This window comes from Echinops telfairi, unplaced genomic scaffold (genome assembly GCF_000313985.2).
Source record: "Echinops telfairi isolate 266 unplaced genomic scaffold, ASM31398v2 ScPeMD7_2291;HRSCAF=2852, whole genome shotgun sequence".
NCBI lineage: Eukaryota > Metazoa > Chordata > Mammalia > Afrosoricida > Tenrecidae > Echinops > Echinops telfairi.
The window spans coordinates 45,516,609-45,541,343 of record NW_022106189.1 but is presented as its reverse complement, the minus strand read 5'-3'; the positions used below and the strand labels follow the sequence as shown (position 1 = coordinate 45,541,343).

The 24,735-nt window shown below is 54.5% G+C and overlaps 1 protein-coding gene across 3 annotated transcripts in view; it reads left to right on the top strand.

Annotated features, from left to right (window-relative positions):
* ZDHHC7 (zinc finger DHHC-type palmitoyltransferase 7) overlaps positions 1–22,425 on the top strand; it is a 23,161-nt gene extending 736 nt beyond the window's left edge. Inside the window, exons 2-9 of one of the 3 annotated variants that reach the window (XR_006680395.1) lie at positions 11,111–11,194; positions 13,152–13,489; positions 16,435–16,559; positions 18,149–18,245; positions 18,553–18,634; positions 20,122–20,252; positions 20,753–21,660; positions 21,866–22,425. Coding sequence is in view for 2 of the 3 variants with exons in the window: in XM_045293652.1 (XP_045149587.1) it covers positions 13,169–13,489; positions 16,435–16,559; positions 18,149–18,245; positions 18,553–18,634; positions 20,122–20,252; positions 20,753–20,929 (933 nt within the window). In the remaining variant the exon portion in view is untranslated. Of the gene's footprint in view, positions 1–10,627; positions 11,195–13,151; positions 13,490–16,434; positions 16,560–18,148; positions 18,246–18,552; positions 18,635–20,121; positions 20,253–20,752 lie in introns of those variants that run through there. The other 2 variants (XM_045293652.1, XM_004704522.4) reach the window with 2 other exon arrangements.
* Positions 22,426–24,735: the final 2,310 nt, after the last annotated feature.

Sequence of the window (24,735 nt, the reverse complement as noted above, 5' to 3'; positions counted from 1 at the left end):
CCAGGTGCCCCGCCGCTGCCCTGGCTGCAGCCCTGCTCCCGCCTGACCTTGGGCGTGACACCCAGCCCTCCGAGCCAGGCTTCTCTCCCGGTGAAACGGAGCCCAGGGAGAGGCCTTGGCGACTATAACGGGGTTGCCGGGAGAAAGCGGGCTATAAAGGCTTTTTTATAGGCGTGGGACAATGGGCGGCTCCCACTTGGGTGTGTGGATGCCTGGGGCCTCTGTGTCCCTTCCTTTAATCACTGTAACTTTTATTCTTAGTCCCCTTTCCTAGCTACCTCCTCTTCTCACCTCCTGGTCAGCTGCCCGCGGGGCAGGGTGAGGGATTAACAGCGACAGGAACAACCAGGGCAGCCTTCCTGGCAAGGCCTGTGCCCTGCTGCACCTTTCTTGAGGGGCCCCACATGCTGAGAGCCAGTCCCTCTATGCTGTTGGGTAGAGGTGCTTTGCTAGGTGTTGGGCGACCACTTCTATTTGGTCCTGAATCGCTGTGGGTCCAGTAGTCTTGTAGCTTGAGTTTGGGTTGTGGACGAAACCCAAACCCACCTGAACCCTTCAACCCCAAAGCACAGATAGCTCCTATGTACGGATCCCGAGCCTGTAAATCTTTACAGGGGCAGACAGTTCATCTTTCTCCCCCGGAGCTGCTGGTGGGTTTGCATTGCCGACCTTAGGGCTAGCAGCATAACCCATTGCACCCTCAGACTTCTTTGAGTTAGTTGTATGCTCTAACATCCCCTACCCCAAACCAAAAACAAGCAAACAACCCGCAAACTCCCTGCCATGTAGTCGATTCCTATTCATAGTGGCCCTGCAGGACAGGGAGAACTCTCTTGGTTTCTGAGACTTTAAATCTATACGGAGCAGACAGCCTCACAGCTTCCTCTTGGGTTCAAACCTCAGACCTCGTGGTTAGCAGCTCAGTGCATAGCCCATTGCTGCACCAGAGCTCCTGTGGGTTGCATCCGTGCTGCCCAAGGATCTGGTTGTATCAGGCCCCTGATACTGTCGTTGGTTTCTCAGTGAGGGCTTCAGGCACGAGGGCCCAGAAACCTAGGTCACCATCCACTTCTCCCGAGCTGTGCACCTCCCAGATGACGGGCTTCCCCCTTTTCAGTGATGCTTTACAGCATTTGCTTACCTGACGTCACTTGAAAAGTCACCTTGTGAAGTATGCTCGTAAGGGAGCCAGAACTTGGTCAGCGTGGAAGGCTCTCAACACGTTTGACCAGGAGAATGGAGCCCGGAGGACTGGCTAAATGGCATTTCTCAGACCTTTTGAAGAAAAGGAGGGTAAGGTCATTCAAGTTCCTTGGACTGTGTGCGTGGCGGTCACACTGACCTCTGGGGGATGGGTCAGAACTAGGCCCTCTGAAAGGTCATGTTTTAAAGGACTCCTTGAGCGACAGTTGAATTATTTCAGCAGATACTCCATTTCAAGGTAACCAAAAAACCCAAACCCCCTGCCATCAAGAAGATTCCAACTCAGAGCGACCCTGGCGGGCAGGGTAGAACTGCCTCTTGGGTTTCCAGAGGCTCTAACTCTTTACAGGAAGAGGAGAAAGCCTCTGTCTTCTATCTCCTTCAGAGCAGTTGACAGTTTCCCACCGCTGACCCTGTGGGTAACTGCCCAGTGTGTAACCGCTGTGCCACGTGGCTCCTTATTGCAAGGTAAAGTGGGTGAAGATGGAGTCTGCTACTAGTGACCCAGTGTCTGGCCTGGACTTGGCCTATACTTGTTAGTAGACCAGTGAGAGATTGATTGATTCATTCGATCAGGAACAACCTGGATGCACACTTGATTAAATGTGGATGTATTTACATTCGCACTGACACAAGCGCCTGTCGGTTTGGAGTCTGATGCTAGAAGTATTAAAAATTTGGTGGCATAGTCGGTCACCCATTTGGCTGCTAACCACAAGGTCAGCAGTGTGAAACCACCAGCTGGGCTGCACCACGGGAGAGAGATGAGGCTCTCTACTCCCTCCCAGAAACCCGCAGGGGTAGTTCAGCGCTCCCCTTTAGGGTGGATTCAGAATCAACTTGATGGCAGTACATCTGGGGCCAGAACTCACTTCACACACAGGTGATGCATGGGGTGACACAGAAGCTGTTTGTCTGCTGCGCCCAGGCCTCTGCCAATCCCCGCTCAGAGGTCCTCCGGCCCACGTTTCCCTAAAGCAGCATTTGTGTGGTACATTGCGTGTGCTTCGCTGGCGGGGCCCTGGTGCTCAGTGATTGGAAGTGTGACTGCTGAGTGAAAGGTCCAAACAGACAATTCAAAATGGGAGCAGAGCACAGAGTAAACTTCAAAGCATGCACGCGCCCTCACACCCACTTGCCCCCTAAGCCAGCCCCCAGGGCCAGTGTGAGCACCTCGAGGGACCTCCTTAACCGGCCAACTGTGAAGAACGCGGGATCAGTTCCAGGGCACCGCAGTAAGGCAGATAGGGCCCTCAAGTGAGCCACGAGAGCTTGGCTCTCCAGGGCATATCAGAGTTGTGTAGTCCGCTAAGGGTACGTGGTACGAAGACAGGGTGTGAAATATTCCTTGAGAATGAGCAAGACGGGACACAGAGGCATGAAGTGAGCATGTGCTGCTGGGAAAATGGCGCTGGTGGACCTGCTGGACCTGTGGTTGCCCACCACAAACGTTCAGCATGTAAAACACGGGTCTAGGAGGTGTGGGACAAGGAGGTGTCCCTGCACATGGTCACGTGGTTTCATCCTCCCACCATCACTGTCCCTTCTAGACCACAGGGGAGAGAGAATCCCCCCAACCTTACTTGAGTCAATAAATTTCTAACTAGTCAGAACCCACACGCTACTACCTAACAGTCAAAGCAAGTAGCCATCTGTCTTGTCTTTTTCTTCCCCTTACCTCACGGTTTACTCCTGTCCTGCTTTGGACGCCTGTTATTAGGGGCCGTCCAGTCACTTCCGAATTCCAGTGGCCCGTATGTAACAGAATGGCCCACTGCCTGGTCCTGCACCGTCCTCACAGCTGTCCTCATGTCCGAGTCCACTGTTGCAGCCACTGTGTCCATCCAGCCTGTTGAGGGCCTTCCTCTTTTTCCATGCCCCTCCGCTTTACCGAGCACGATGTCCTTCTCCAGGCACTGGTCTCTCCTGACAACCTGTCCAAGTACCTGAGATGAAGTCTCACCCTCCTTCCCTCTAAGGAGCATCTATCTGGCTGTCCTTCTTCCAAGACCACTCCGTTGGTGTTTTTGACATTCTGTGGTACTTTGAATATTCTTCACCAGCAACGTAGTTCAAAAGCATGGATTCACCTTTGGTCTTCCTTACTCAGTGCCCGGTTCTCACAAGCACATGAGGCGATGGAAACAGCACGGCTTGGGTCAGGTGCGCCTTGGTCCTCAAAGTAACGATATCCTTACTTTTCAACGCTTTAAAGAAGTCGTGTGCAGCAGATTTACCCAAATGTAGTACATCGTTTGATCTCCGCTGCTTCCATGAGCATTGACTATAGATCCACCCAAGATGAAATCCTTGATCACCTCCATTTTCCCTCCATTTATCATGTTATTGGTTCAGTTGTGAGGAGTTTGTATTCCTTTACACTGAGTTGTGATCCGTACAGAAGGCTGCACTCCTGGATCTCCGTCAGTCAGCGCTCAAGTTCTCACTGTCGGCAAGCCAGGCTGAGTCATACTGTGAATGACTATTTACTGTCACTTGGCTCTTTGACTTTGGCATCGAGGTTGTGGCCCCAGAACAAGGATAAGGCGAAGCTTTCAGGTAGGCGGAGCACATCAACATTCCTAGTTGTCTCCTAGGTCATACGGTCTTGCTCCAGGGGAGGTACCCTGGTTGTATTTTCTGGGCCCGAAATTTACCAGTTGGGCTGCTAACCGTAAGGCTAGCAGTTCAAAACCACATCTGCTCCTTGGGAGAAAGACAGGACTTCTTACTCCCATAAAGAGTAAGTCTCGGAAACTCACAAGGGCAGCTCTTCCTGGTCCTGTAGGGTTGCTATGAGTGGTCCTTGGCGCGGTGGTGTTGAGTTTGGGGTTTTGGGTTTTAGAGCCCTGAAAAGTGTGGCGTCCTCTTCCTTAGCTCTGTCCCATTTTTATTTCTTGCCCTCCTTTTCTCTAAGATAGGTGCTTAGGGACTTCTGAGACTGTAGATCTTTTAGTTTGTTTGTTCTAATAAAACTTTATTAAGCCAAACAGGCGTTGAGTGAGGTTTAGTTGGTGGGCTGGAGGATGTAGGTCTTTATGGGAGCAGATAAACCTCATCTTTCCCCCCACAGAGCAGCTAGGGGGTTATACCCACTGAACCTTGAGGTTAGCCGCCCAGCGCTTGTTGAACTTGCTGTGCCACCAGAGTTCCTTAAGCCCCACCCCCACCCGGGGCCTGCGGAATTCCTCCCTCATCTGTCAAGGATCCTTTTGTTTCCTACCTCCTGGCTGCTTTCTCCGGTCTCAGGTGCCCCCTCTGATGGACTCACTGAGAGTGGGCTTGGTGCTGGGTGAGCAGGTGTGGGGTTTGTCCCTTGAGGGAAGGAGCATTCTAATAAGATGATGACAAAGGAAACAAATGAACCAGAGAGTGACACACACACACACAGGCCAGGGCAGCAAGCAGTGGGTCAGGGAAGGCCTTCAGGTGTCATTGTAACCTAACTGACATGGCAGGTCAGGGGTCCTGCAAGCAGAGAGTGACCTGGCCTGGCTCCTGTGTTGGAAAGATGGCTGAGTGGAGTCCGGGCAAGACAGTCCTGTAGGAACACAGGCCTGGCTGGGAGATGTTTCAGGTGGGATGGGGAGGTGGGGAGAAGGCAGGTTGAGTCCACAGGCCTTGCTGAGGGGCTGGTGTGGGGGTGAGGGGAAGGGCAATGAAGAGTGAGTTTGGGAGTCCTCAGCCACGTGAAGAACCAGTGACTGAGGTGAGGACCAGTGTGGGGTGCCAGTGTGGTAGTGGAGTGAGCATTCTGCTGTGACCCCTTTACAGTGGGGCTGTTGACAACCAGGGGGCTTCAAAAGCTTGTGGCAGGACCCCCTTATCTCTTCTGAGGTGTGGCTAGTGGGGGTCGGGTGGAGGGAAGGGAGGACTCCAGGTGGTCTCTCTCCCTGAACGGCTTTCCGACTCTTGGGCCCCATCTCACTCTGCCACCCTCCTCAGGAAGCCCACGTGCTGTTGGTGTGACTTGGTGTTTTGGAGAAAAGATCTTTCTGCAAGGCCTGGGAGGCACCCGTTGACTGAGCCCTCGTGACACTGAGGTCCGTCTGTGGTCAGGTTCAGCTGTCTTTCCCCTTCATTGCTAGGGTCCTGTTCTCTAGGTTTAGTAACTTGAGAGGAAAATGCACGGCTTCGTAGAGTACGAATTACTGGTAGACTTTGAGAGGACATATTCAATATTTCATGGTTGCAAATTGCCAGGAATTGCATTAATAAGAACATAATTGCCTTGTGAGCGGCCCCCACTGCTCAGCCTGCCCAAGAGGGCGTTTCTCCAGTCACCCAGGATTCTAGCTCGGTAGTCGGCCCCACCCTGCCCACCTCATCACCAGGTTCGGACAAACGTCCCTGGCACAAAGTGCTGGGCTGGTCCCTCCACACAGGGCCATGTGCCAGTCCTGTTATTCAGAAGAGCCTGCCACTCCTCAGGGTTCGGGTTAGCTGCCTTTCTAGCTCAGGAGACCTCTTGCCCATAGCTTGTCACCACACTTTCCCCCAGCTTGGACCCCTGGATTTATTCTCTCCACTCAGGCTCCACCCTCCACATGCTAGTTTGCTGGTCACCAGCCCTGGGTGAACCTCTGGGCACCATGAGACGGGGACTGTGGGATAAAGGCGTCCCCGGTTCCTGGACCAAAGAGGAACAGGATTTCCAGTGCTCGCTTGGCCCTGCTGCTTTTCAGCCACCCTCCCTGCCCTGTCTCCACTTTCTGAAGCCCCAGCCCCAGCTCCTGGCTCTTTGCTGTGGCGACTGCTGGCTGTTCTCTCTGCATCTCTGCCCCTCCGAGGTGACTGTGCTTTCCCAGTACATCCCTCTGCTTCTGTCTCACTTCTGAACCAGAGCCTAGTTCAGACTCCCTGGGTGATGGAGTGAAGGTTGGTGGTGTGAATCCATCCAGAGGGGCCTCGGAAGGAAGGCCTGGCAGTTGCTCTGAAAGGTCACAGCCTTGAAGCCCCACGAGTGCCCTACCCTGCACAGGTGGGGTGGCAAGGCCAGGCCCCTCTCAGGTGCTGCCTTTTCTGCTGACACTTCCTGCTTCCTCTGACAGAATTAGCAGCAGCCACCTCACCCCCTCCATCACACCTTCCTTCTCCCCCCTCAGAGACAACACTTACCACATTATTCACTAGGCTGGTTCTCACCCGGGCTGCCCTGGGCCATGTGGACAGAAGCTGGTGGTGTCTGGTGTGGTAATCTCGGGCCACACACACAGTGTGATGCTTGGGGGTCCGTCCCATCCCCCTCCCCTCCCACCATGGCAGGGCTAGCGGTCCTCTTTCCTGGGCCATCCGCCGGCATACAAGCGTGAAGGCAGCAGGGCAGCCGTGCCACAGTCTGCTCCAAGCACTGGGGAACATGCTTCCATCTTTAAGGGCGATCGCCCACAGACTGACGGAATCATTGACCACTATCCCTTTTCTGATTCAGGACCCTCTTGAGTTTTCCTGAGCCTAATCATGTAACGGCTCAGAGAATTTTAGGATTCAGCCCCAGTTTGCACCTTTGTGGTGTTTAATGACCATAGAGCTGTGCTTCCAAAGCTGCGCCTTTCCCTTTTGCTGTTTGGAGCATGGCACAGTTTAACAGAGGTGACAGCCAGGTGAGCTTGCACGCTGCACCTGTCAGAACACACGCTTTGACACAATAAACTTTTGAGACAGAAAATACCGTACATGCATAAGCCGGGAACATAGGTGTATTACCCGTTTACAGATGTACCATGCTAGCAGCGTACAGTTAACAGCACCTGTTCTTTGTGTTCAGAGGCGTGGGCTGCATCCGGCCACCCCTGGGAATTTCTGAGTGCACGCAGTCAGTCAGATGTGGCTGAACTCCTGTGATAGGTTGTGTGACTCTATAGCAACTGTTGGGTTGTAGCCTTTTGTCTCCTTTTTAAAAATAAAGTTTGTTCAGGGAATTCCCTTTCTGTTGGTAACCCAGCAAAGAAGAGGAAATGATTTTGAAACTTGCTTGAAGCTGCAGGTGAAAGTCGGCGTGAGACAGACCTAACACGCTGGGTCAGGGCTCGCTCGTCAAAGCCGAGGCTGTTGAAGCAAGCAGTCCGGCAGCTCTCTGGGACGGGACCTCACACCTGCCTCATGTCTCTGTTTTTTTGTAGGTCTTTCCCTATTTTTTATTGAGCTATAATTTATATACCTCGCTCTCACTTTGGTACTTGGTTAGGTTCTAAAGACCAGGTCCTTGTGTGAACATTGGCGTTAAGTGAACAGTCTTCAGACAATCCATTTGTCCGGTTTTTACATTTTAGAACATATGAAATGATTATAAGAAAAATAACAGTAGCAGCTAAGATTGACTGCAGTGCTTACCACTGTGTGGGCCCAGCTGTGGCTCATCCTGGAGGCTGAGGAGACCCCTCGCTGCCGGGGTGACTACAGGGCCCACACTTGGCCACTTCACCTCCCACCCATGCCAGGTCAGAGCTTCGAGAGCCACCTCCAGGCTCCACTTCACCCTGCAGCCCTGAGTCCTTTCTTTTTACAGTTCTCTGGTTTATTTGGGTCTCCACAAGGTATCAAACAGAATGAACAGGATACAACTCAGGACCGGCATCAGAAAGCGAATGCAAACAAGTCCAGGAAGACCCCTGAAGCAGGAGGCAGGCATGTCTTAGCCTTATGTGTTTCTTGCCCAGGGTGGTCCTCGGAGCAGAACTGCTCACTGCCAGTGCAGGCCTTGGAACAGAAACACCCCCCCACTTTTTTCTGGTCACCACCACTGCCCCTTCTCTCAGCTGGCTACCACCTCTCGGCCATTGCTACAGGCACCAGTGTTGCCTCTTGGCCGGGCACTGCTGCTCAGCTGGCCCAACCCTCATTCAGCTCCCACAGCTCTTCCTGGGGCAGCAGCGCTCAGTGGTTCCGGGAGGCCTGGGTGCCTGATCCCAGAGCTGGCTGTGCCCTGGCCTGGGGCCTCTCCACAGAGATGGGCCGCCTGCAGGGCGGGGCAGGGTGAGGGCACCGGGAGCCTGGCCACACACATGGCCCACGGGGTGGAGGCTTTAGGCCCACTTCTGCTCTCTGGGGATGGTCTTCCAGGTCTTCCCAGAGATTTGGCGGTCACAGGTGGGCTGGACTGGCTGCCCCTGCTGGGGTGTGGGACAAAGGTCTGCTTGGAGACCCTCCTCAAGGGAGGGGACGGTCACTGCAACCTTTGCTGCCATGCCTGCCACCTAGATGCATGCATGCACAGCATGGTCAGAAAGTAGGAGTTTTGTCATTTTCTAACTAGGTGGTAAACGCGAAAGGCCGGGAGTGGCGGTGTTGCTCGGTGCTGCAGTCCGTCCTACTGGCAACCCTTTGTTCCCCAGAAGGAAACACCGCCCCAGCTTGCACCCTCCCGCAGTTGGTGCTGTCCAGTCAGCAGGCCGCAAGGAGACGGCACGTTATAAGTTTGTGGGAAAGTGGAGTTAAAGGATCATGGAATTTTTCCATGAATTTTTGAAGCCCTGTACAGTTTGTTGTTTTGTTTTGACACATGTACACCTGTGTAACTCACTTCCCTGTCAAGGTAGAGGGCACTTCCACCACCTCAGAAAGTCATCTTGGGCTTCTTCTCAGTCATCCTGCGCCCAAGTCCCGGCTCCGGCTCCGAAGCCTGCCGCTGTAAACACTCAGGGGTGCTGTTGTCGGTGCAAACCACTCTTTCACGACCAGCTGCTTTGACCTTAAAGAATGTGCATGGGATTTATCCGTGTTGTTTCATGGGTCAGTAGCTTCCTCAGTCCACCCCCCTCCCATTTTCTTTCTTTTTTGGCTGAACAGTGTACTATTGTATGGACAGACCACACTTTGGTCGTCTCTGTGGATGGGGCTTGAGTTGTTTCCATGTTGCAGCAACCATTAGGAATAACACTGCCACAAGCATCCTCGGTCAGGTCTTTGTGTTGGAGCTGACTGTTTTTCTTAGATAAATATCTGGAGGTAGACTGGTTGAGTCACAGGGCAACTTAACTGGTGAGAAGGTGCTAGGCCACTTTACCGTGCTGTTGTTGTCTTGATTGCTTATTTATTATTTTTAATCTATCAAAGTGGTTGAGTATTTGGACTCACCTTAGACAGCCTGCTTTAGACTTTCTGTGTAAGAACAGACCCCCTTCTCCACCACCATGTGTTTGAGGCCTGGGCCTGGGCAGAGGAAGCAGTGAATTTCATTGTGATCCCATGCACTGCCCTCCGGGAACATAGGTGATACACCCACCTTGGAGAGCAGGCTTGTACTTAAAAACAACAAGTTAGGTGGACACCCATCTTACCCAGAGAAATGCAAGCGCAGGTCCATACGAAGACCTGCATGGCTGTCCATCAACCATGACAGAGCCACCCCCTATTCAGGACTGCTGCAACACCCCGCAGTGCAGACAGACCCCACAAGGGAAGTGCTGGGTGAACAGAGCCAGGCAGAGCCCCGGCCCTGAACGGAGGCCTTGGAATTCAAGCAGCCCGCCAAGCTAGGAGGGAGGAGGGACGTGGTGAACTGCCCGAGTGTTAGGGTAGGTAGTTACAGGCTTGATTCTTTGTTACAGTCAAGGTTTGTAGCCAGTTTGCCTTTCCGGCTAGTTACAAGTTTGCAAAGGAAATGAGCAGAAATACTATGACCACCTCTCAACAAGGGACTGTTAATTTAGGGGTCAAGATGAGGAACAATGGTTTGATTGTACATCTGTCTTGACTATAAAATTATTTATAATTCCCCACCTAATGTATTAAACAAGATTTAAGCAGTTCTTTTTCCAGGCTAGAAAGTTTGGTTCTTATCTTTTGTTATTTGAACAGTAACACTTTGAAACACACACCACCACCCACCACTCCCTGCTGACTGGGTTTGCTTTTTCAAGAAGGGAGACAGGAAACCCTCAGCCACCCGATCCAGATGTAGCAGCACCTCGTGTTTTGTGGGGTCCACCTCTACAGGTCGTGGGGCATGGAGCATACTTAAGGGGCGCAGGTCATCTCACTGGTGCAGGTGAGTCACAAGTGAGTGTCAGAACTTACCACATTGGCCTTGCACATCGGTGCAGTTTACTTCTATGCCACTCATACTTACAGAACAGGGCAGTGTTTTGTCAGGCGACCACGTGCCATGTGGAGCCCGGGTTCTTGGGCCAGTCGCTTGCTTGGTTCTTTCTGTCCACCAGTTCTCCTTTCTGGGAGATGGTCTTCCTCAGTGCCGTCGTCCACTCTGGCTGATAAAATAACATCACGGCAGCATTTAAAATGTTTCCATATCATAGTCAGGAGGTTCTTAGAACGCCCCGCTCCCCATGTCCTGCTCTCTGCTTACACCCCACATCTTTGAGCCCGCCCCCCCAGCGCTCTTCTGGGGCTGTGTCTTCACGACGGCTCCCTGGTTCTCCATGCCTCGGTAAGAGGGACTGACTCAGCGACAGCCGGACCTCAGGGCCACGGGCAGTGTGGTCCCCTGTCTGTGTCTCAGGGAAGGCTGGCAGTGAGCCTGGCCTTTCTCCGACTTCCCTGCATCCTGGTTCATTAGGCCTCTTCTCCTGCGACATGTTAGTGTTTCAGAGAAAGGAGCCCGCCCCTACTCCCCTCCTGTCTTCCTGGTGGCGCCTTTGCAGCTGTTCAGTGTGGGCTGGCCAGCTTTGGTCTGGATTCTTGGGGGAACGTTCTCGGTTTGTGTTTACCACATGGGCTGAAACACAGACAGGCCTGCCATCGGTATGTGAGTAATGCAGACCGAGCATGGACGTCATGCATGCGGGCCGTGCCTCAATTTTGACGGATAGCACTCGAGTCATGCAGAAAATGCCTCAGTGGTCCCAGCTCTGCAGGTGACACCTGCCGTAGGAAGTAGCGCATGCTTTCCTGGCACAACATCAGCATCAGTGACATCTGTTCCTACCCCATTTGCGTTCCCTCTCAGATCCGGTCACATCGGACAGCATGCACCTTAAGCTGCTGAAGAAGAGGCGCAAAATGTGCAAGTGACGCTGGGAATCCATCTGAGGTGAGAGCCCGATGACTCACAGGACAGTCACCCTTCTTCTGGCCGCCGCCCTCAGCCTGGGTCGGGTGGAGAAGGAAGCACCGGCTTGTGGTATAAAACACACACACACACACACACACACACACACACACACACACACACGGTGACAGCAGCAACTCGGTCTGGTCTCGCCCTTCACCCCTTGTCTTTGGTTGGCGAACCCCATCTCCTGAGAGCAGGGAGGTCGTTGGAAGAGGGTGGTGGGCGCGCCTACTCGGTACCCATACCGTGGGAATTGGTGGAGGTTTCTGCTCCAGCCGTGAACCTGTAAGTGATGGAGCCCCTTGGGGTGCGCTCAGCGTCCTGGGAAACCAGCTCTATTAACATCAGTTCAGCAACAGGAGGATGTCTGTCAGATGTCTTCAGATGGGAATCAGCGGCTCGTGTCCCCCAGCACAGAGCCTCGGCGGACCCCCGGCCTTCGAGAGCAAGTGTCTGTTTCCGTTTGCCTCCCAAGTCAGTCACCGGGCCTAGCTCACCTATCGTCCTGCATCCTTTCAGATCTCGGCCAATGTCAAGGGATTGTTTCTCCATTTCCTCCCCGCCCTTCCTGTGGCTTTAGCAAAGTGTCACTACCATGGATCAGCAGAAAGCCAGCCCATCTGCTGATCTCAGATGACTGAACTCTGCCAGAGAGCTGGCGGGCGGCTTTGGAGACCCACAGGGGCAGTTCCAGTCTGTCCTGGGAGGGAGTTGTTGTGTGGAACCCGGCCGGGCTCAGTGATGGCTCTCCTGGACTCAGAGTGACTTTGGGAGATCTTGTAAGTGTTCTGCCTATCCCTTTTCCTCGCCTGCCTGCATAGCATCCCGATGGCCATCCAGGAATGTCCTTTCACCCTCAGCATTCCGAGTCTTTTTGTGGAGCTCTCCCCTCCAATGGCACCTGACTCCTGGCCCCCAGGTACAGACATGCCACCACAGCTCCTGAACCAAGAAGTTGTAGCTTAAATGGTCCTGGTGTTTGGCTCGTATACCTTCTTGAGGTCTGCTTTCCAGATAGACCTTGTGCTGCCTACGCCCTGGGCCCTGAAAAGGGCTAACCTGTCTGACCTGTGGTTTCTCAGTGGGTTGTCTTCTTGTCCAGCAAGCCAAAGCCCCTTTCTCAGGGGATGGGCCTTGCTCCATAAAGCAAGGTGCTTTGGCCAGAGGAGGGAGGGCTCAGTGCACTGCAAGGCTCAGAGGAGCTTGGACTCGGTGGCTGCCCTTCACCTCATGGGGTCCTGGCAAGTGGCTGTATGGTGGGCCCAGCAGCTCATGAGCCCTGTTCTCTGTACTGCAGGCTGATGCCTGTTGAGCCTTGAGTCCATCCCGAAGCACAGCTGCTGGCGGGCATGCAACAGAGGGTGGGCCTCGGGGGTCTGAGTGGAGTGGGCGGGAGCGGGGTACGTGGAACCACCTCGACCCCTGCTGGGGAGCTGGGAGCTGCGCTGTCCCACGTGGTGTGTTCTTGTCGGTCCTTGTTCATGGGTGACTGTAGCTAGCCTTTCCGACGGGCTTTGTAGAGAGACGGGCCTGAACTGCATGCACTATGGGATTCATAGTGTTGTAAATCAAGAAGGTAAAGATTCAAAAATTCAGATCTCGGCTAGTTCTGTTTTGTGTTCTTTCCTGGTGTGTTCATTGAGACGATCAGGTGGCTGAGGGCGGGGAGTGACTCGTCCTGCTTCAGGTGCTGTGTGCGTATATGTGCCTGTCCCTTTACTGTGTGTGTGTGTGTGTGTGTGTGTGTGTGTGTGTTGAGCGTGCATGTATAGGGTGTGCATATGTGAAGGGGGCACCAAGAAGTTTGTGGAAAAGTGGACCTAAAAGATGATGCCCTTTCCCCACGAACTTCTCGAAGTCCCCCGCCCTCCGTGAGTGCTTGTGCATGCGTGGGTCTCCTGTGAGCCTGAGCCCCTGCGGTCCCTCCTCTCCGCAGGGTGCATCAGGGAAACCATGCAGTCATCAGGACACAGGCTCCGAGACGTTGAACACCATCCTCTCCTGACTGAGAATGACAACTACGATTCCTCGTCATCGTCGTCGTCCTCCTCCGAGGCGGACGCGGCAGACAGGGTGTGGTTCATCCGGGACGGCTGCGGCATGGTCTGCGCCATCATGACCTGGCTCCTGGTCGTCTATGCCGACTTTGTGGTGACCTTCGTCATGCTGCTGCCTTCCCAAGACTTCTGGTACTCGATGATCAACGGGGTCATCTTCAACTGCTTGGCTGTTCTGGCCCTGTCATCGCACCTGAGGACCATGCTCACCGACCCTGTGAGTAGCCTTTGTCTGCGCGGCCCCGGAGCTTGCCCATGTCTTCCCTAGAGTCAGTGCTGCTCAACTAGAAGAGACGTCACGGCACCTTCCAGGGAGGGTGTGCCCTTCTCGGGGCTGTTGTGCCAGTGATGAGACGTACTCGATCACTCTAAGGTCTCTTCTCTCGGGTGTCCTTCTGAGCTGGGCTGTCAGCCAGAGGCCTCAGTGTGGACTTCACCGGCTGACCTAACTTTTGAGTTGTCTGGTGACTCATTTGTTATGCATCGGGCTGCAATCTGCGGGGAGACAGACAAGGCTTTCTACTCCCGTGAACAGTTACAGTCTCAGAAACCCACAGGGGCAGTTCTCTGTCCTGTAAGGTCCCTGTTAGTCAGCACCAACTCGATGGCAGTGAGTTTGGTTTGGTTTTGATCATAAGCAGTCCATTCAAGCTCTTTGGGCCAAAGGTTTGATCCCATATTCATTCTTGGTGGCTCTATCATTCTCTCATTTTGGTTAGTTAGCTGATAGGGCTGTCCTTGAGGTGAAAGTTTACACAGCACTGCAGATTGGAGCTCACAGTGCTGCCACACTGGACACTGGTTTTCTGCTGGCCCCGAGCTCCAAGGACAGAGGGCAAGCCCCAGGCTGCCTTGCAGAGGATTGCCCACAGACAGAGGGAGGCCCCTGAGTTGGGGCTGCAGGCAGGCACTTGGCCAGGGATCAGCAGCCCCCAAGATCTCCATCTGGAAGTTCTTTGCCTGACCTCTTTGGTGGCCTTGGGTCCTCATAGATCCCACTTATTTCCTTCTTTGCAACATAGCAGCTCCCTTGGGAGCCCTAGCCCGGTGGCTAGACACACCATCTCCTGAAGGGTCCTGCTGTAGTTGGAGCTCCTGTCCCATCCACCATTGGCAGGGATGTGGTTCTGGTGGGATCTGCCCTTGATAGAGATTTGTAGTCATTGGACCATTCCGACATCCCTGGAGGAGGAAGGCCCACCGTACTGAAACTTCCCTGTCAGAGAGAAGCAACGAGCCCTCTGTGAAACGGGCAGGGGGTGGTGTTGAGCCCCCTCTAACTGCCCAGGAGAATGGAGCCAGCAGCATCAGCGCCTTTGAGGCAGAGGTCAGACACACCACCACCCTCCACCCTCTTGACCGATTCTGGCCCCCAGTGACAGACCATCCTTCCCACGACACTCTCCTTCTCTGCTGGGTGTGCCCTCTGCTGCAGCGGCCACACAGGACTCACAGACCATCCTCAGATGATGGGGTTGGTCGGGGAAAAGGTACTGTTCCCCCAGGAGAGCCCCTCTCAGCCATGCTCACAGGCACAGGGCACTCAGCTCAAGCTCTGTGGGTCAGCAAGCCTAGCAACCCAGACTGGTGCCCCAGAGTACCCAACTATCAGCAAGCCTTCTGCCCGAAGGCGCTTGGCTTTCCTGGTCTGTGGGCTGGGAAGCCCACTGCTCACATCTCCCGTGGGCCCCTCATTCTGTGGGAACCGAGTTTCTGCTGTGCCTCATCCCACATCGGCGGCAGTGTCCCAGCCCGCTACACTTGGGTGGAGGAAGAGCGGTGCAGGCCCCTCAGGTCTGAAGCATGCTCCTGGCCCTCTATGATGGTTGTGAGATCCCTCCTCCTCCTTTGAGAGGACACAGTTGAGCTGGCAGCCTGACCGAATTGACCAGCCCCATGGTAGGGATCCGCGTACCTTACTTGCATGGCCCCACCTCAAAGATGCCCTACACCTCACTTCTGTGATTAGCCAGATCGCTTTCCACTGTCCTGGCACTCACCCATGACTGTGCTCTCACGACCTGCAGATTCCCATTCCTAGAGTACCTTCCCCGGCTTGCCAGCCCCCGTGTCGACGACCTGTCTCAGGTGTGTGCGAATGCATCGGTCCAGCTGGCAAGGGGCACAGGTGTGTTACATCATGTGGATAAAGGGCTTTTACAGGTGGTTCTGTTCCAGGCTCCCCAGGGGCTGCTCCAAAGGAATGTGGCCGAGCTACTAGGCTCCGACAGAGGGGTAGGCAGAAATGCTGCCCCCTTTAGAGCTGGCAGGGCTGGACAGACTGGCGTGGGGCAATACTGATGTGCCCTGCCTTCCGTGAGCACAGACCCGAGCCACTTGGCAATGCTTTAAGGCCAATAAGGTGTTTGTAGACATTGTTTTCGGTGGAAAATAAAACTACTGCTTCTGTAGGAGTGCCAGGTTTTAATTTGTTTTATCCATAGTGTCTGCTGTAATCTGACAGCATTGGGAATGATTTTATGATGTGTGTGACTTATAAACACATATGTAACACACATATATTCTGACTCGCTGCAACCCTACAGGACAGAGCAGAGCTGCTCTCTATCTCTCTGAGACTGCAGGCTGTACACAGCAGCAAGCTGGGACTTTTACCCCAGAGCGGCTGGGGGGCTTTGAGCGGCTGAGCTTTCAATTAACTACTGTGACTGGCACACACACACACACACACACACACACACACACGCACACCACCCACTGCCATCAGCTAGCATGTTCTTGATGTGTTTCATGTATGGCCGTGGTGGAACAAAAACACAACCCTACTTTCTGCTTGTACATTCACAAGGAGCTCCCAGCAGTGCCGGCCTCGTGCACACTGGCTGTGGCGGCCGAGGGTGGTGTGTCAGCCTGGCTGTGCCGCGGTTCTCTGTGACTTGACAGTTATGTAATGAACCATGTGGTCACCCTCTACTTCTATGTAATTTCCATTTTTTTAATAATGATATGAACTTTGGAGTGTAGCCACACTGACAAATGAGCAGGAATATTTAACACACAGCGGCAGGAGGGAGGGGGTCAAAATGCTCCTGGACAGATACAGTTAAAAGATAGTGGAATTGTCCTCAGACTTTCTGGAACCCCTTCTTTCCCTGCCTGCTGATAAACTCGTTATTGACGTGCGTTCTGATTGACCTGTAGGGAGCGGTGCCCAAAGGGAACGCCACGAAGGAGTACATGGAGAGCCTGCAGCTGAAGCCCGGCGAGGTCATCTACAAGTGCCCCAAGTGCTGCTGCATCAAGCCCGAACGCGCCCACCACTGCAGGTACCCACACCAGGGCCTAGGCCGTGGGCACCATCCTAGGTGGCTTTTCCGTCACGGAGAGTTCAGTCCCCGGGCCAGAGCTTGCCAGTTCTTAGACATGTAACCCTGGGGGATGACGAGCAACCACTTCTGTTTGGCTGACAAGGTCGCCATTGGTTGGCGTCCACGTCCTGCAAGGACTCCGATAGGAACATGGCCTCCTTGCCCTCCCCATGGCCACTGACCTGCACTGGCATCTCTCAGCCAGGTAATGGGATTGGGGTGTTCACTTTGCCAACCCTATGGGACCCTGCCATGCAGGTGCGAGAGTAATCCCAAGTATTACCTATATGTATATGTAAAAACACTCTGTCATATTAGAGTTGTTGGTTTTTTTAAGGAAGCTACACATGGCCTAGGGTTACACATGTGCCCTTGGAGTTCTAGCCCCCTCCTCCCTGTGCACCCTGCAAGTCTCTATAGAACCTTGTTGGCCTCCCCTCTCTGCCAGCCCCCGGTGCTCAGTCTGTGCCCTAACATCTGGACCGTGGTGTGTCTGAGACACACTCTTTCTAAAAGCTAACAGCTAGCAAGGTAGTAGTTTACAATCTCAGGTCTGGACTGTTGGGGAGAGAACGTTACGCACAGGCATACAGCTGGGTGAGTGCACAGACGACTGTGGATCAGTGGGGAGGACTCAGTTGGCGATCACAAGCACTTCTCTTTCTTGGAAGGGTTAGTTTTGTTCTTCACTGGAGCAGTCTTAGCCGGGTGAGATTGGAGGCAGTATGCTCTGTGGGCAGTCCCTTCTAGCAGGGGGTTTAGGGTTCAGTGCAGCATTTCAGCCCCGCACCCGCTGTGCCGCTGGAGTATGGGAGTGGGCAAAGGAGGAAGAGAGAGAGACAGGCTAGACTGCTGGCAGGGGTGAGCCTGGGTGAATGGGGAGATGATAGCCCAGGTAAGAGGTGATTAAACTGTTGAGTACAAAGTTGATGATTTGAATGTAACACCCACCTATTACAATAAAAAGTTGGTTTTTTTAAGTACATTAATTTACAAAAAGGCAGAAGACAGCCCTCCCGGCATGCTCCCCTTCCTCCTCCTCCTCCTCACTCCCTCTTCACTGCTACCCAGACTCCACTTCTCTCACCCCTGGAATCGACCATTGTTCTATAAACTCATGCCATCTCTGTAAAGGAGGCGCAGGAGGCAGCCAGGCCCTTGGGGGACCTGTCCCCCTGTGGTGAATTGAGGCCAGTGAGCCTCCTTGAGCACCAGTCCCCTGCAGGGCCCTGCTCTGTCCTCTTGTAGGCTTTTGGATTCCTAGTGAGCCAGTCCAAGGAGGCGGCTGTTGGCCCCGATTCACCTTCCCAGGGCTGGCGGGTGCTTGTCACCCCTCGGAGAGCACTGCAGGCGCAGCTGATCCCCAGTGCAAGCAGTTGAGCCGCCAATAAAGGTTTCTGCTTTAAATTTTTAAAAGCAGGTGGTGGGGATAGCAGCCCAACTTTGAGATCAGTCGGAGTCCCACCAAATCTGTGTGGCTGTCTGCACAGACCCAGTGCACTAGGACACATGTCCAGGATGCTAACACTCACACCTCTCCTCTCCAGTATTTGCAAGAGATGCATCCGGAAAATGGACCACCACTGCCCGTGGGTGAACAACTGTGTGGGCGAGAAGAACCAGAGGTTCTTTGTGCTCTTCACTGTGAGTACCGGCGTCTTTCGGTTCCCTCCCTTCTGCCGTCTGGCCCGGCCCAGGCTGGATTGCCCAAGGGAGGTCCCGGCATTTCAGGTGTCTGCGTGGCCCTTTCTCGCTCCAGTGAGAGTTTCTTCCTGTAGGGCCTGCTGCCTTCCCTCCAGCTGAGTGAGTGAGTGAGTGTCTCCGTGGTCTGGGGTCTGTAGGCGGGTGTGAGCGCTGCTGCAGACAGATGAAACTCCAGAGACAACCTAACACTGAGCATGCTCTGCTGAAAGTGAACGCTGCTCACCGGTGCCTCTCCGCCTCCTCCTAGATGTACACAGCTCTGTCCTCAGCCCACGCGCTCATCCTTTGTGGGTTCCAGTTCATCTCCTGTGTCCGGGGGCAGTGGACGGGTAAGTGGATGCTTTGTTTGCTGTTGGGGAAGAGGGACTAGCTTTAAGGAAGGAGTGATTCCCCACTCTCAGGTTTGAAGGAGGCCCTTGTAGTTGCATCAGGAGTTCATGAAATTCTTGTTAGAAAAGAATAAGATAAAAAAAAAAACTAAAAAAGAAAAAAGAAAAGAATAAGGTCAAGCCATAACCTGCCAAGCCATTTTGCTCGTACAGTGGTGCTGTGTGACACAAACCTCGTTTTAACCCAGTAAATGCATTAGTACGTGCTACGATTGCCCTCGTGTCTATCCTGACTCATAGAGATGGTCTAGGACAGGATAGACACCCCCCACCCCCTCTCCCGAAGGCGGACTGCCTCATCTTTTCTCCAGTGGAACAGCTGGTGGGTTCCAGCCGCCAACTTTCGTTAGCAGTCAAGCGTGGAACCACAGTGCCACCAGGGCGCCTTGTAATTTCTAGTAAGCAATTTCATTTGCATCTTGCGGATTTTGAGACCACTGGGAAATCAAGTTTCTTCCCACCAGACTGGTTGAGGGGGGTGCCAGCTCCCCACCACTAATCACGGGTTCGGTAGGCACAATTGTACGGTTGAGATATATAAATATTATATTAAAGTCATTGAGAGCATGGGATATAGAAGAGAGAAATAATGGAGTCAAGACACATTTCATGGTAGCAATGCTCACCTTTGGGGGCGTGCAAGCCCACTAATTACAGGTAAAGACATATGTCACAGGAAGGGGTTGCACTATGTGTTATACAGCAATGAGAGGGGGACAATCTAGGGATTTACACGCAATAGAAAAAGGGATTGGGGGTATACATGTGACAAGATGGGTGGATCCTAGAGTCAGGATATCAGCTTAACTATCTGTTCTCTGGATCTCCATAAGAACCATTATCAGTAGGGTGTAAACCCCACCTATGGGAACCAAGCTAATGGTAGCAAGCCTCAGGGAGTAGTAGTCCATTGTCCCCAGCAGCGGGAGCAGGCCCACCCCTGGTGGGGTGAGACAGCAGTTTGGCAGCTGATTGCCTCAAGGGAAATAACTTTTATCATTAGATGCAAACTGTCCTAAATCCAACATATTTGGGGGAGACAACTTGGGAGAAATCTTTGTTTCCCACACCAGACCTTGGGTCTGACTCTGGCTAGCGTGCTAACCAGGGCGCCAAGACCGGCTTCCCATTGCTTCCCCAGCCGGCGAGGCTCCCGCTGTGCCCTGGCAAAGGTCGCACACAGTTGTAGGCGCTCACGGCTGCTTCCTTGATGTTCAGGAGAAATCTGCAACAGTGAGGAGGGTTTGGGGACCGCTGACCAGGAAACAGTGGTCATTTGTTTTCTGGAGGTGTCGGTACACGCAGGCATCTGCTTTTCACATGAGCACATGCTTCCATCAGAGCTGGCCAGTGGGCTGGGCGCCCCGAGGGGGGTGTGCATTGATGGGATGACGCCACTCACTCTGACCCCTTTCTCTGGTCCACAGAGTGCAGTGACTTTTCACCACCAGTAACTGTAATCCTGCTGATATTCTTGTGCCTTGAGGGCCTCCTGTTTTTCACATTCACTGCAGTTATGTTTGGCACCCAGATCCACTCCATATGCAACGATGAAACGGTATGCTTCCTTCCCCGGTCCGAGTCAGTGGGCAGGGCTCAGGTCTGGGGCAGGCCCAGTGTCCGAATGGACGCAGGTGGCTAATGGAGCAGCCTTGAGAGCTTAGACCGGTGCACTGTGTTTATCTTGCCTGGTTTTATGGACTGAGCACAGTATAAGAATCGGCTTGCTTAGGCAGTCAGTAGTTGCTCTGATGTCCACGAGGCTGCCCTTGACCTCCCGGTTCGAGCAGACACCTGTGAGTGCCTGTATGGAGCAGTGAACAGGCTGGTTCCCCCTCCTTCCCCGTGACCGTTGTCATTGGGTTGTCACTCCAGCTGGTGTCGCACACGGCCTTCCTGCCCCCAGGCCTGTCTTGCCATCTGCTGTGCTGAGACAGGGCGTGGGGGCTTGGCTGGGGGCCTGGCAGGAGCTTGCTCTCTGGCTGGGGAGCCGGGCCGCAGTTTGGGCTGCTGCGTCTACCAGGTGTCTCCCACCTCTTGCTCTCCCTCTGCCTCCAGGAGATCGAGAGACTGAAGAGCGAGAAGCCCACGTGGGAGCGCAGGCTGCGCTGGGAGGGGATGAAGTCCGTCTTTGGGGGTCCCCCCTCCCTGCTCTGGATGAACCCTTTCGTGGGGTTCCGCTTCAGGCAGCTGCAGGCAAGAAGCAGGAGAGGGGGCCCGGAATTCTCCGTCTGAGGCTGGGCCCAGGCCAGCAGTTGCTCATAGACTCCAATCGGCTCTCTGAAGCTTGTCTGGGACCAGTAGGGCAAACGGAACCTACGCCAACCAATTGCTTGCAGCAAGCAGAGTTTTCTATATTTATAGTCACAGATGCAGAGGCTCCAACCTGGAGCAGGAAGATACTGACTCGTCTTCACCCGGTGTGCGGGGTGTGGCCACTCCCCAAGGCCCAGGGCCACCGTCTTCCTGCAGTGGCCAGGTTTTTGTTAAGACAACTTCGCATTTTCTAAGCAGCTGTGTGGGAAACCACATGGCTTGGTACCACCCTGGGGAGGAGCTGCAGTTTAGATCATGAAGAAGTCTACCTGGGAAGCCCCCACTGACCTGGGCTTCCTCAGTGCTCCCTGGCCACAGATGGCACGGACACACACATCTCAGACATTTATGCTGCACCTAAGTTCCAAAAGCTGTGTGTCCTGCCAGGCATTCTATTCTTCCAGGACATCCTTTGTGAGAGCGCGAGTGAGTGTGTGTGCGCGTGCGCGCGTGTTTTGAAACCAGCGGTGGTGATGAGACAGTATAGAACACTGCACGGCTGCAAACAGAAAAAGCTGCTTTTTAGACACGGGCCATTCAGGGAAGAGGGCAGACTGTCGCGGTGCTGCAGGTCAGAGGACGTCTTGACCAAAGAACCACCTGTCCCTGGGCCATCCTGTGCTGTCTCCTGTTCTTGGTTTCTTCAAATCGTGAGTGCATCAGGGCTTTGGGATGGACCCCCCCCCAAAACTAGAAGTGCAGGTAGCGCACACTCTCGGTGGCCCCGCACTGTGTCATGGTGCATTGTGGGGTGGGTGAGGGGGCAGCACCGGAGCACCACAGGAAGCAAGGTATCTGCCTGATGACAGCAGGCCACTTGCCCTAAGCGGGGGTGACTTCGTGCCTTGGTTGCAGGTGACAGTGGGAAAGGGGGTGAAGACACTGGACCGGTGGCAGGAGCCCGCTGATCTCGGTGTTGGGACACTGGCGTGTGTGCCCAGCTCACAAGCACTGACAGGGCCCTTGCTGTGCGGCCACCAGCTGCACCACTTGTGACGCTGCCTCGGGGCCACGTTGTGACTGCAGGGCACCGTCTCTCCCTGTGCGTGTGTCTCCCGCCCTGCCTGTCCGTGGACTGTTCATTATTTTTTAAAACGAAACTGTACCCCATCCTAATCAGGGTTTATACCACTGTTGATGCAAAACCACCACGGGACCCACTTGATGCCACCCGGAGCCAGGGAACAGACTGCACTGGGTCTGAGGTGGGCGAGGGGCCTAGCCTGGTGGGGAGAGGCCGCCTGCACATCCACTCGCACTTGCTTTCTGGGTGTGTGTGTGCAGGGTCCTGTTTGTCAGGAAACAGACCAGGGGAGGGGCGGGCAAGTGCATGCGGGTCTGATGTACTTGCCTTTTCAGCCTCTTCTTTCAATGTAATTTTTCTATGAAATAAAGTATCCAGTTGACCATGCTCAGACAAGTGTGTCTCCGGTGGCCTGTGCTGCCTGCCCCCTGTTGCCCGGACCTGGTTTCCTGGGCCAGCAAGCCAAACCCATCAGGCATCAGTTCCTCAGCTTTGTCCTGAACAGCATGATGTCATTCTACCAGCTCACCACACTCTCTCCCCCTCCCGCCCGCCCCCCAGCTGTGGAGCAGCTGTGCACCTGAACCACTGAGTGCAGTTAGCAGGGCAATGCCAACACACAGCCCTGACCACGGCTCCTTCAGCCCACAGGGAGGTCAGACAGCGTGTGCACAGAATCGCTACCATCCAGTACCTGTCCCCACAGCTTGATGTCTTCCGCCCACTCATGTGCCTCCTGCTTACTCTGCTCGAGAAAGGGAAGATGCACAGGTGTGCAGAGTCACCTGAGGTCCATGCTGACAAGTAAAGTAATGCCTTGGGGTGCCATCCCCACTGTCATCACCCCACCACCACTGCCAGCTGCTGTGTGAGTGCTAACCCTTTCCAGCAACCTCTCCAAACCACATCTGTTTAACTTGGTGCCTACTGAGCCACGAGCCCCCCTGCTACAGTCTTTTACGACCTTACTGAAGTCTGCAGGCAGGTGGTGGGACTGCCAGTAGGGCAGGGGTGGGGCTGACAGAGTCAGCAGTCACCCACGTGGGCGGGGGTGGGGGTGGGGGGAGCAGGGGCGAAAGGACTGCAAAGCAGCATCAGCTTGTGAACTGGTTTCAGCTGCAAGGTAAGGAAGGGTGTTCATCTTGGAGAGCTGGAGAAGGCCCTCCTGAGCTGCACTGCCGCAGGGTGTCCCGGCTCAACAGGGTGAGCCTCAGTGTCTCCACGCAGGGCCATTGAGAGTCAGGCCATCATGTGAACCAGAGCTAGTCAGCGTTCCCCTGCAGGAACAGTCACCTCTGTCTCAGGACCAGTTATGACACAAGTGGCTTTTAAGTGGCAGGACCACCCGCAGCTCACCTGACCCTGCAGGGTGCTCCACTGACTCTGCCTCACTGATGGTGGCAGCAGGCAGGGCTGGGACCAGTTCCTCAAAGAAGGGTTGGCCCCTCAGCTTGGCATCAGTGAAGTGCCACCAGAGGGCGCCCTGAGACAGCAAATGCCACAGCCTGCCCAGCCAACAGGCCAGGCCTGTACTCCACAGGCACACACAGCTACTGTGTGCCAGCAGGACACACACAGCCTCCCCTACCCCACCCTCCACCCCCAATAAACACTGGCATGTGCTGTAGGAGCCAAGGGCAGCAGCCATGGAGGGACCTGGAGTGTGGGGGCAGCAGCCCAGGCTAAGGCTCGGAGGCAGGCTGGGACTCAGCGTGCACCCCATCAGTGTGCCGTCAGAGCAGGCCGAGCATACCACGCCCACTGGCATTTCTCAGCTGTTTCTCCCAGGGCTTAGGAGGAAAAGCGACAAGAGTTCACACTCCCAGCCATTGAGCCCGTTCTTTGTAGGACAAGAGACCTGCCCTGTGGGTCCTTGAAGAACTCTCCCGTGGATCAGCTGGTGGGTTCGAACTGCTGACCTCGAAGCTAGTAGCCCCACACGTAACCCACTGCACCATCAGGGCGCTCTCGACCCGGAGAAGGCATTCCCTCCTGCGGGGGTGAGCATGCTGGGAGGAAGGAACCAGAGGCCAGGGAGTCTGTAGTGGCCTTCCTCTTGTGTCTGGGTGAGACCTACCCATCCATGCGGACTAGGTGCCCCAACATGGGAGACCTCCAGGACCCCCAGCCCTCAGTGCTGCAGCTCGGGGAAGTGCCCTCATCCCACCCATTTGGGCATCACCCCAAGAAGCACAGGGTTCGGGGTGGGCTCCAGGAGACAAAACACCCTTGGCCAAGGCTTTCATTTGAAGCGCCTTAAAACAGGGCAGCTCCGACCCCAAGGGCCTCGGGGAGGAGTGTTCAGCACTCGGCCTCAGTGAAGTGGCCCGATCCTTCTGCCTGTCCATTTCCCACACATGGTGGGTGGACCCCAGGAGTCCCCTCCCCACCTGCTCTCCTGAGACCTGAGCTGTGTGCCCCTCCCCTTGAGTGGCAGTATCGTCATCACCCAGGACTTTCTGGCAATGACATTCTTGAAACCCATCCCCACCCCAGAGCCTGCAGCTGAGCTGGGCACTTGGGTGAGAAGCTCTGCTGCAGGTCATAGGGTGTGCAGGGAGAGGGCCACTGGAGGGGGGGGGGGTACCCCTGCTGCTCCTGGTGGGTGTCATGCTCACCACTGTGACTGGAGCCGCCATTAGCCTCTCAGGGCCTCCTAGGGTACAATGGTAATGGCACAAGTGACCGCACTGAGAATGTG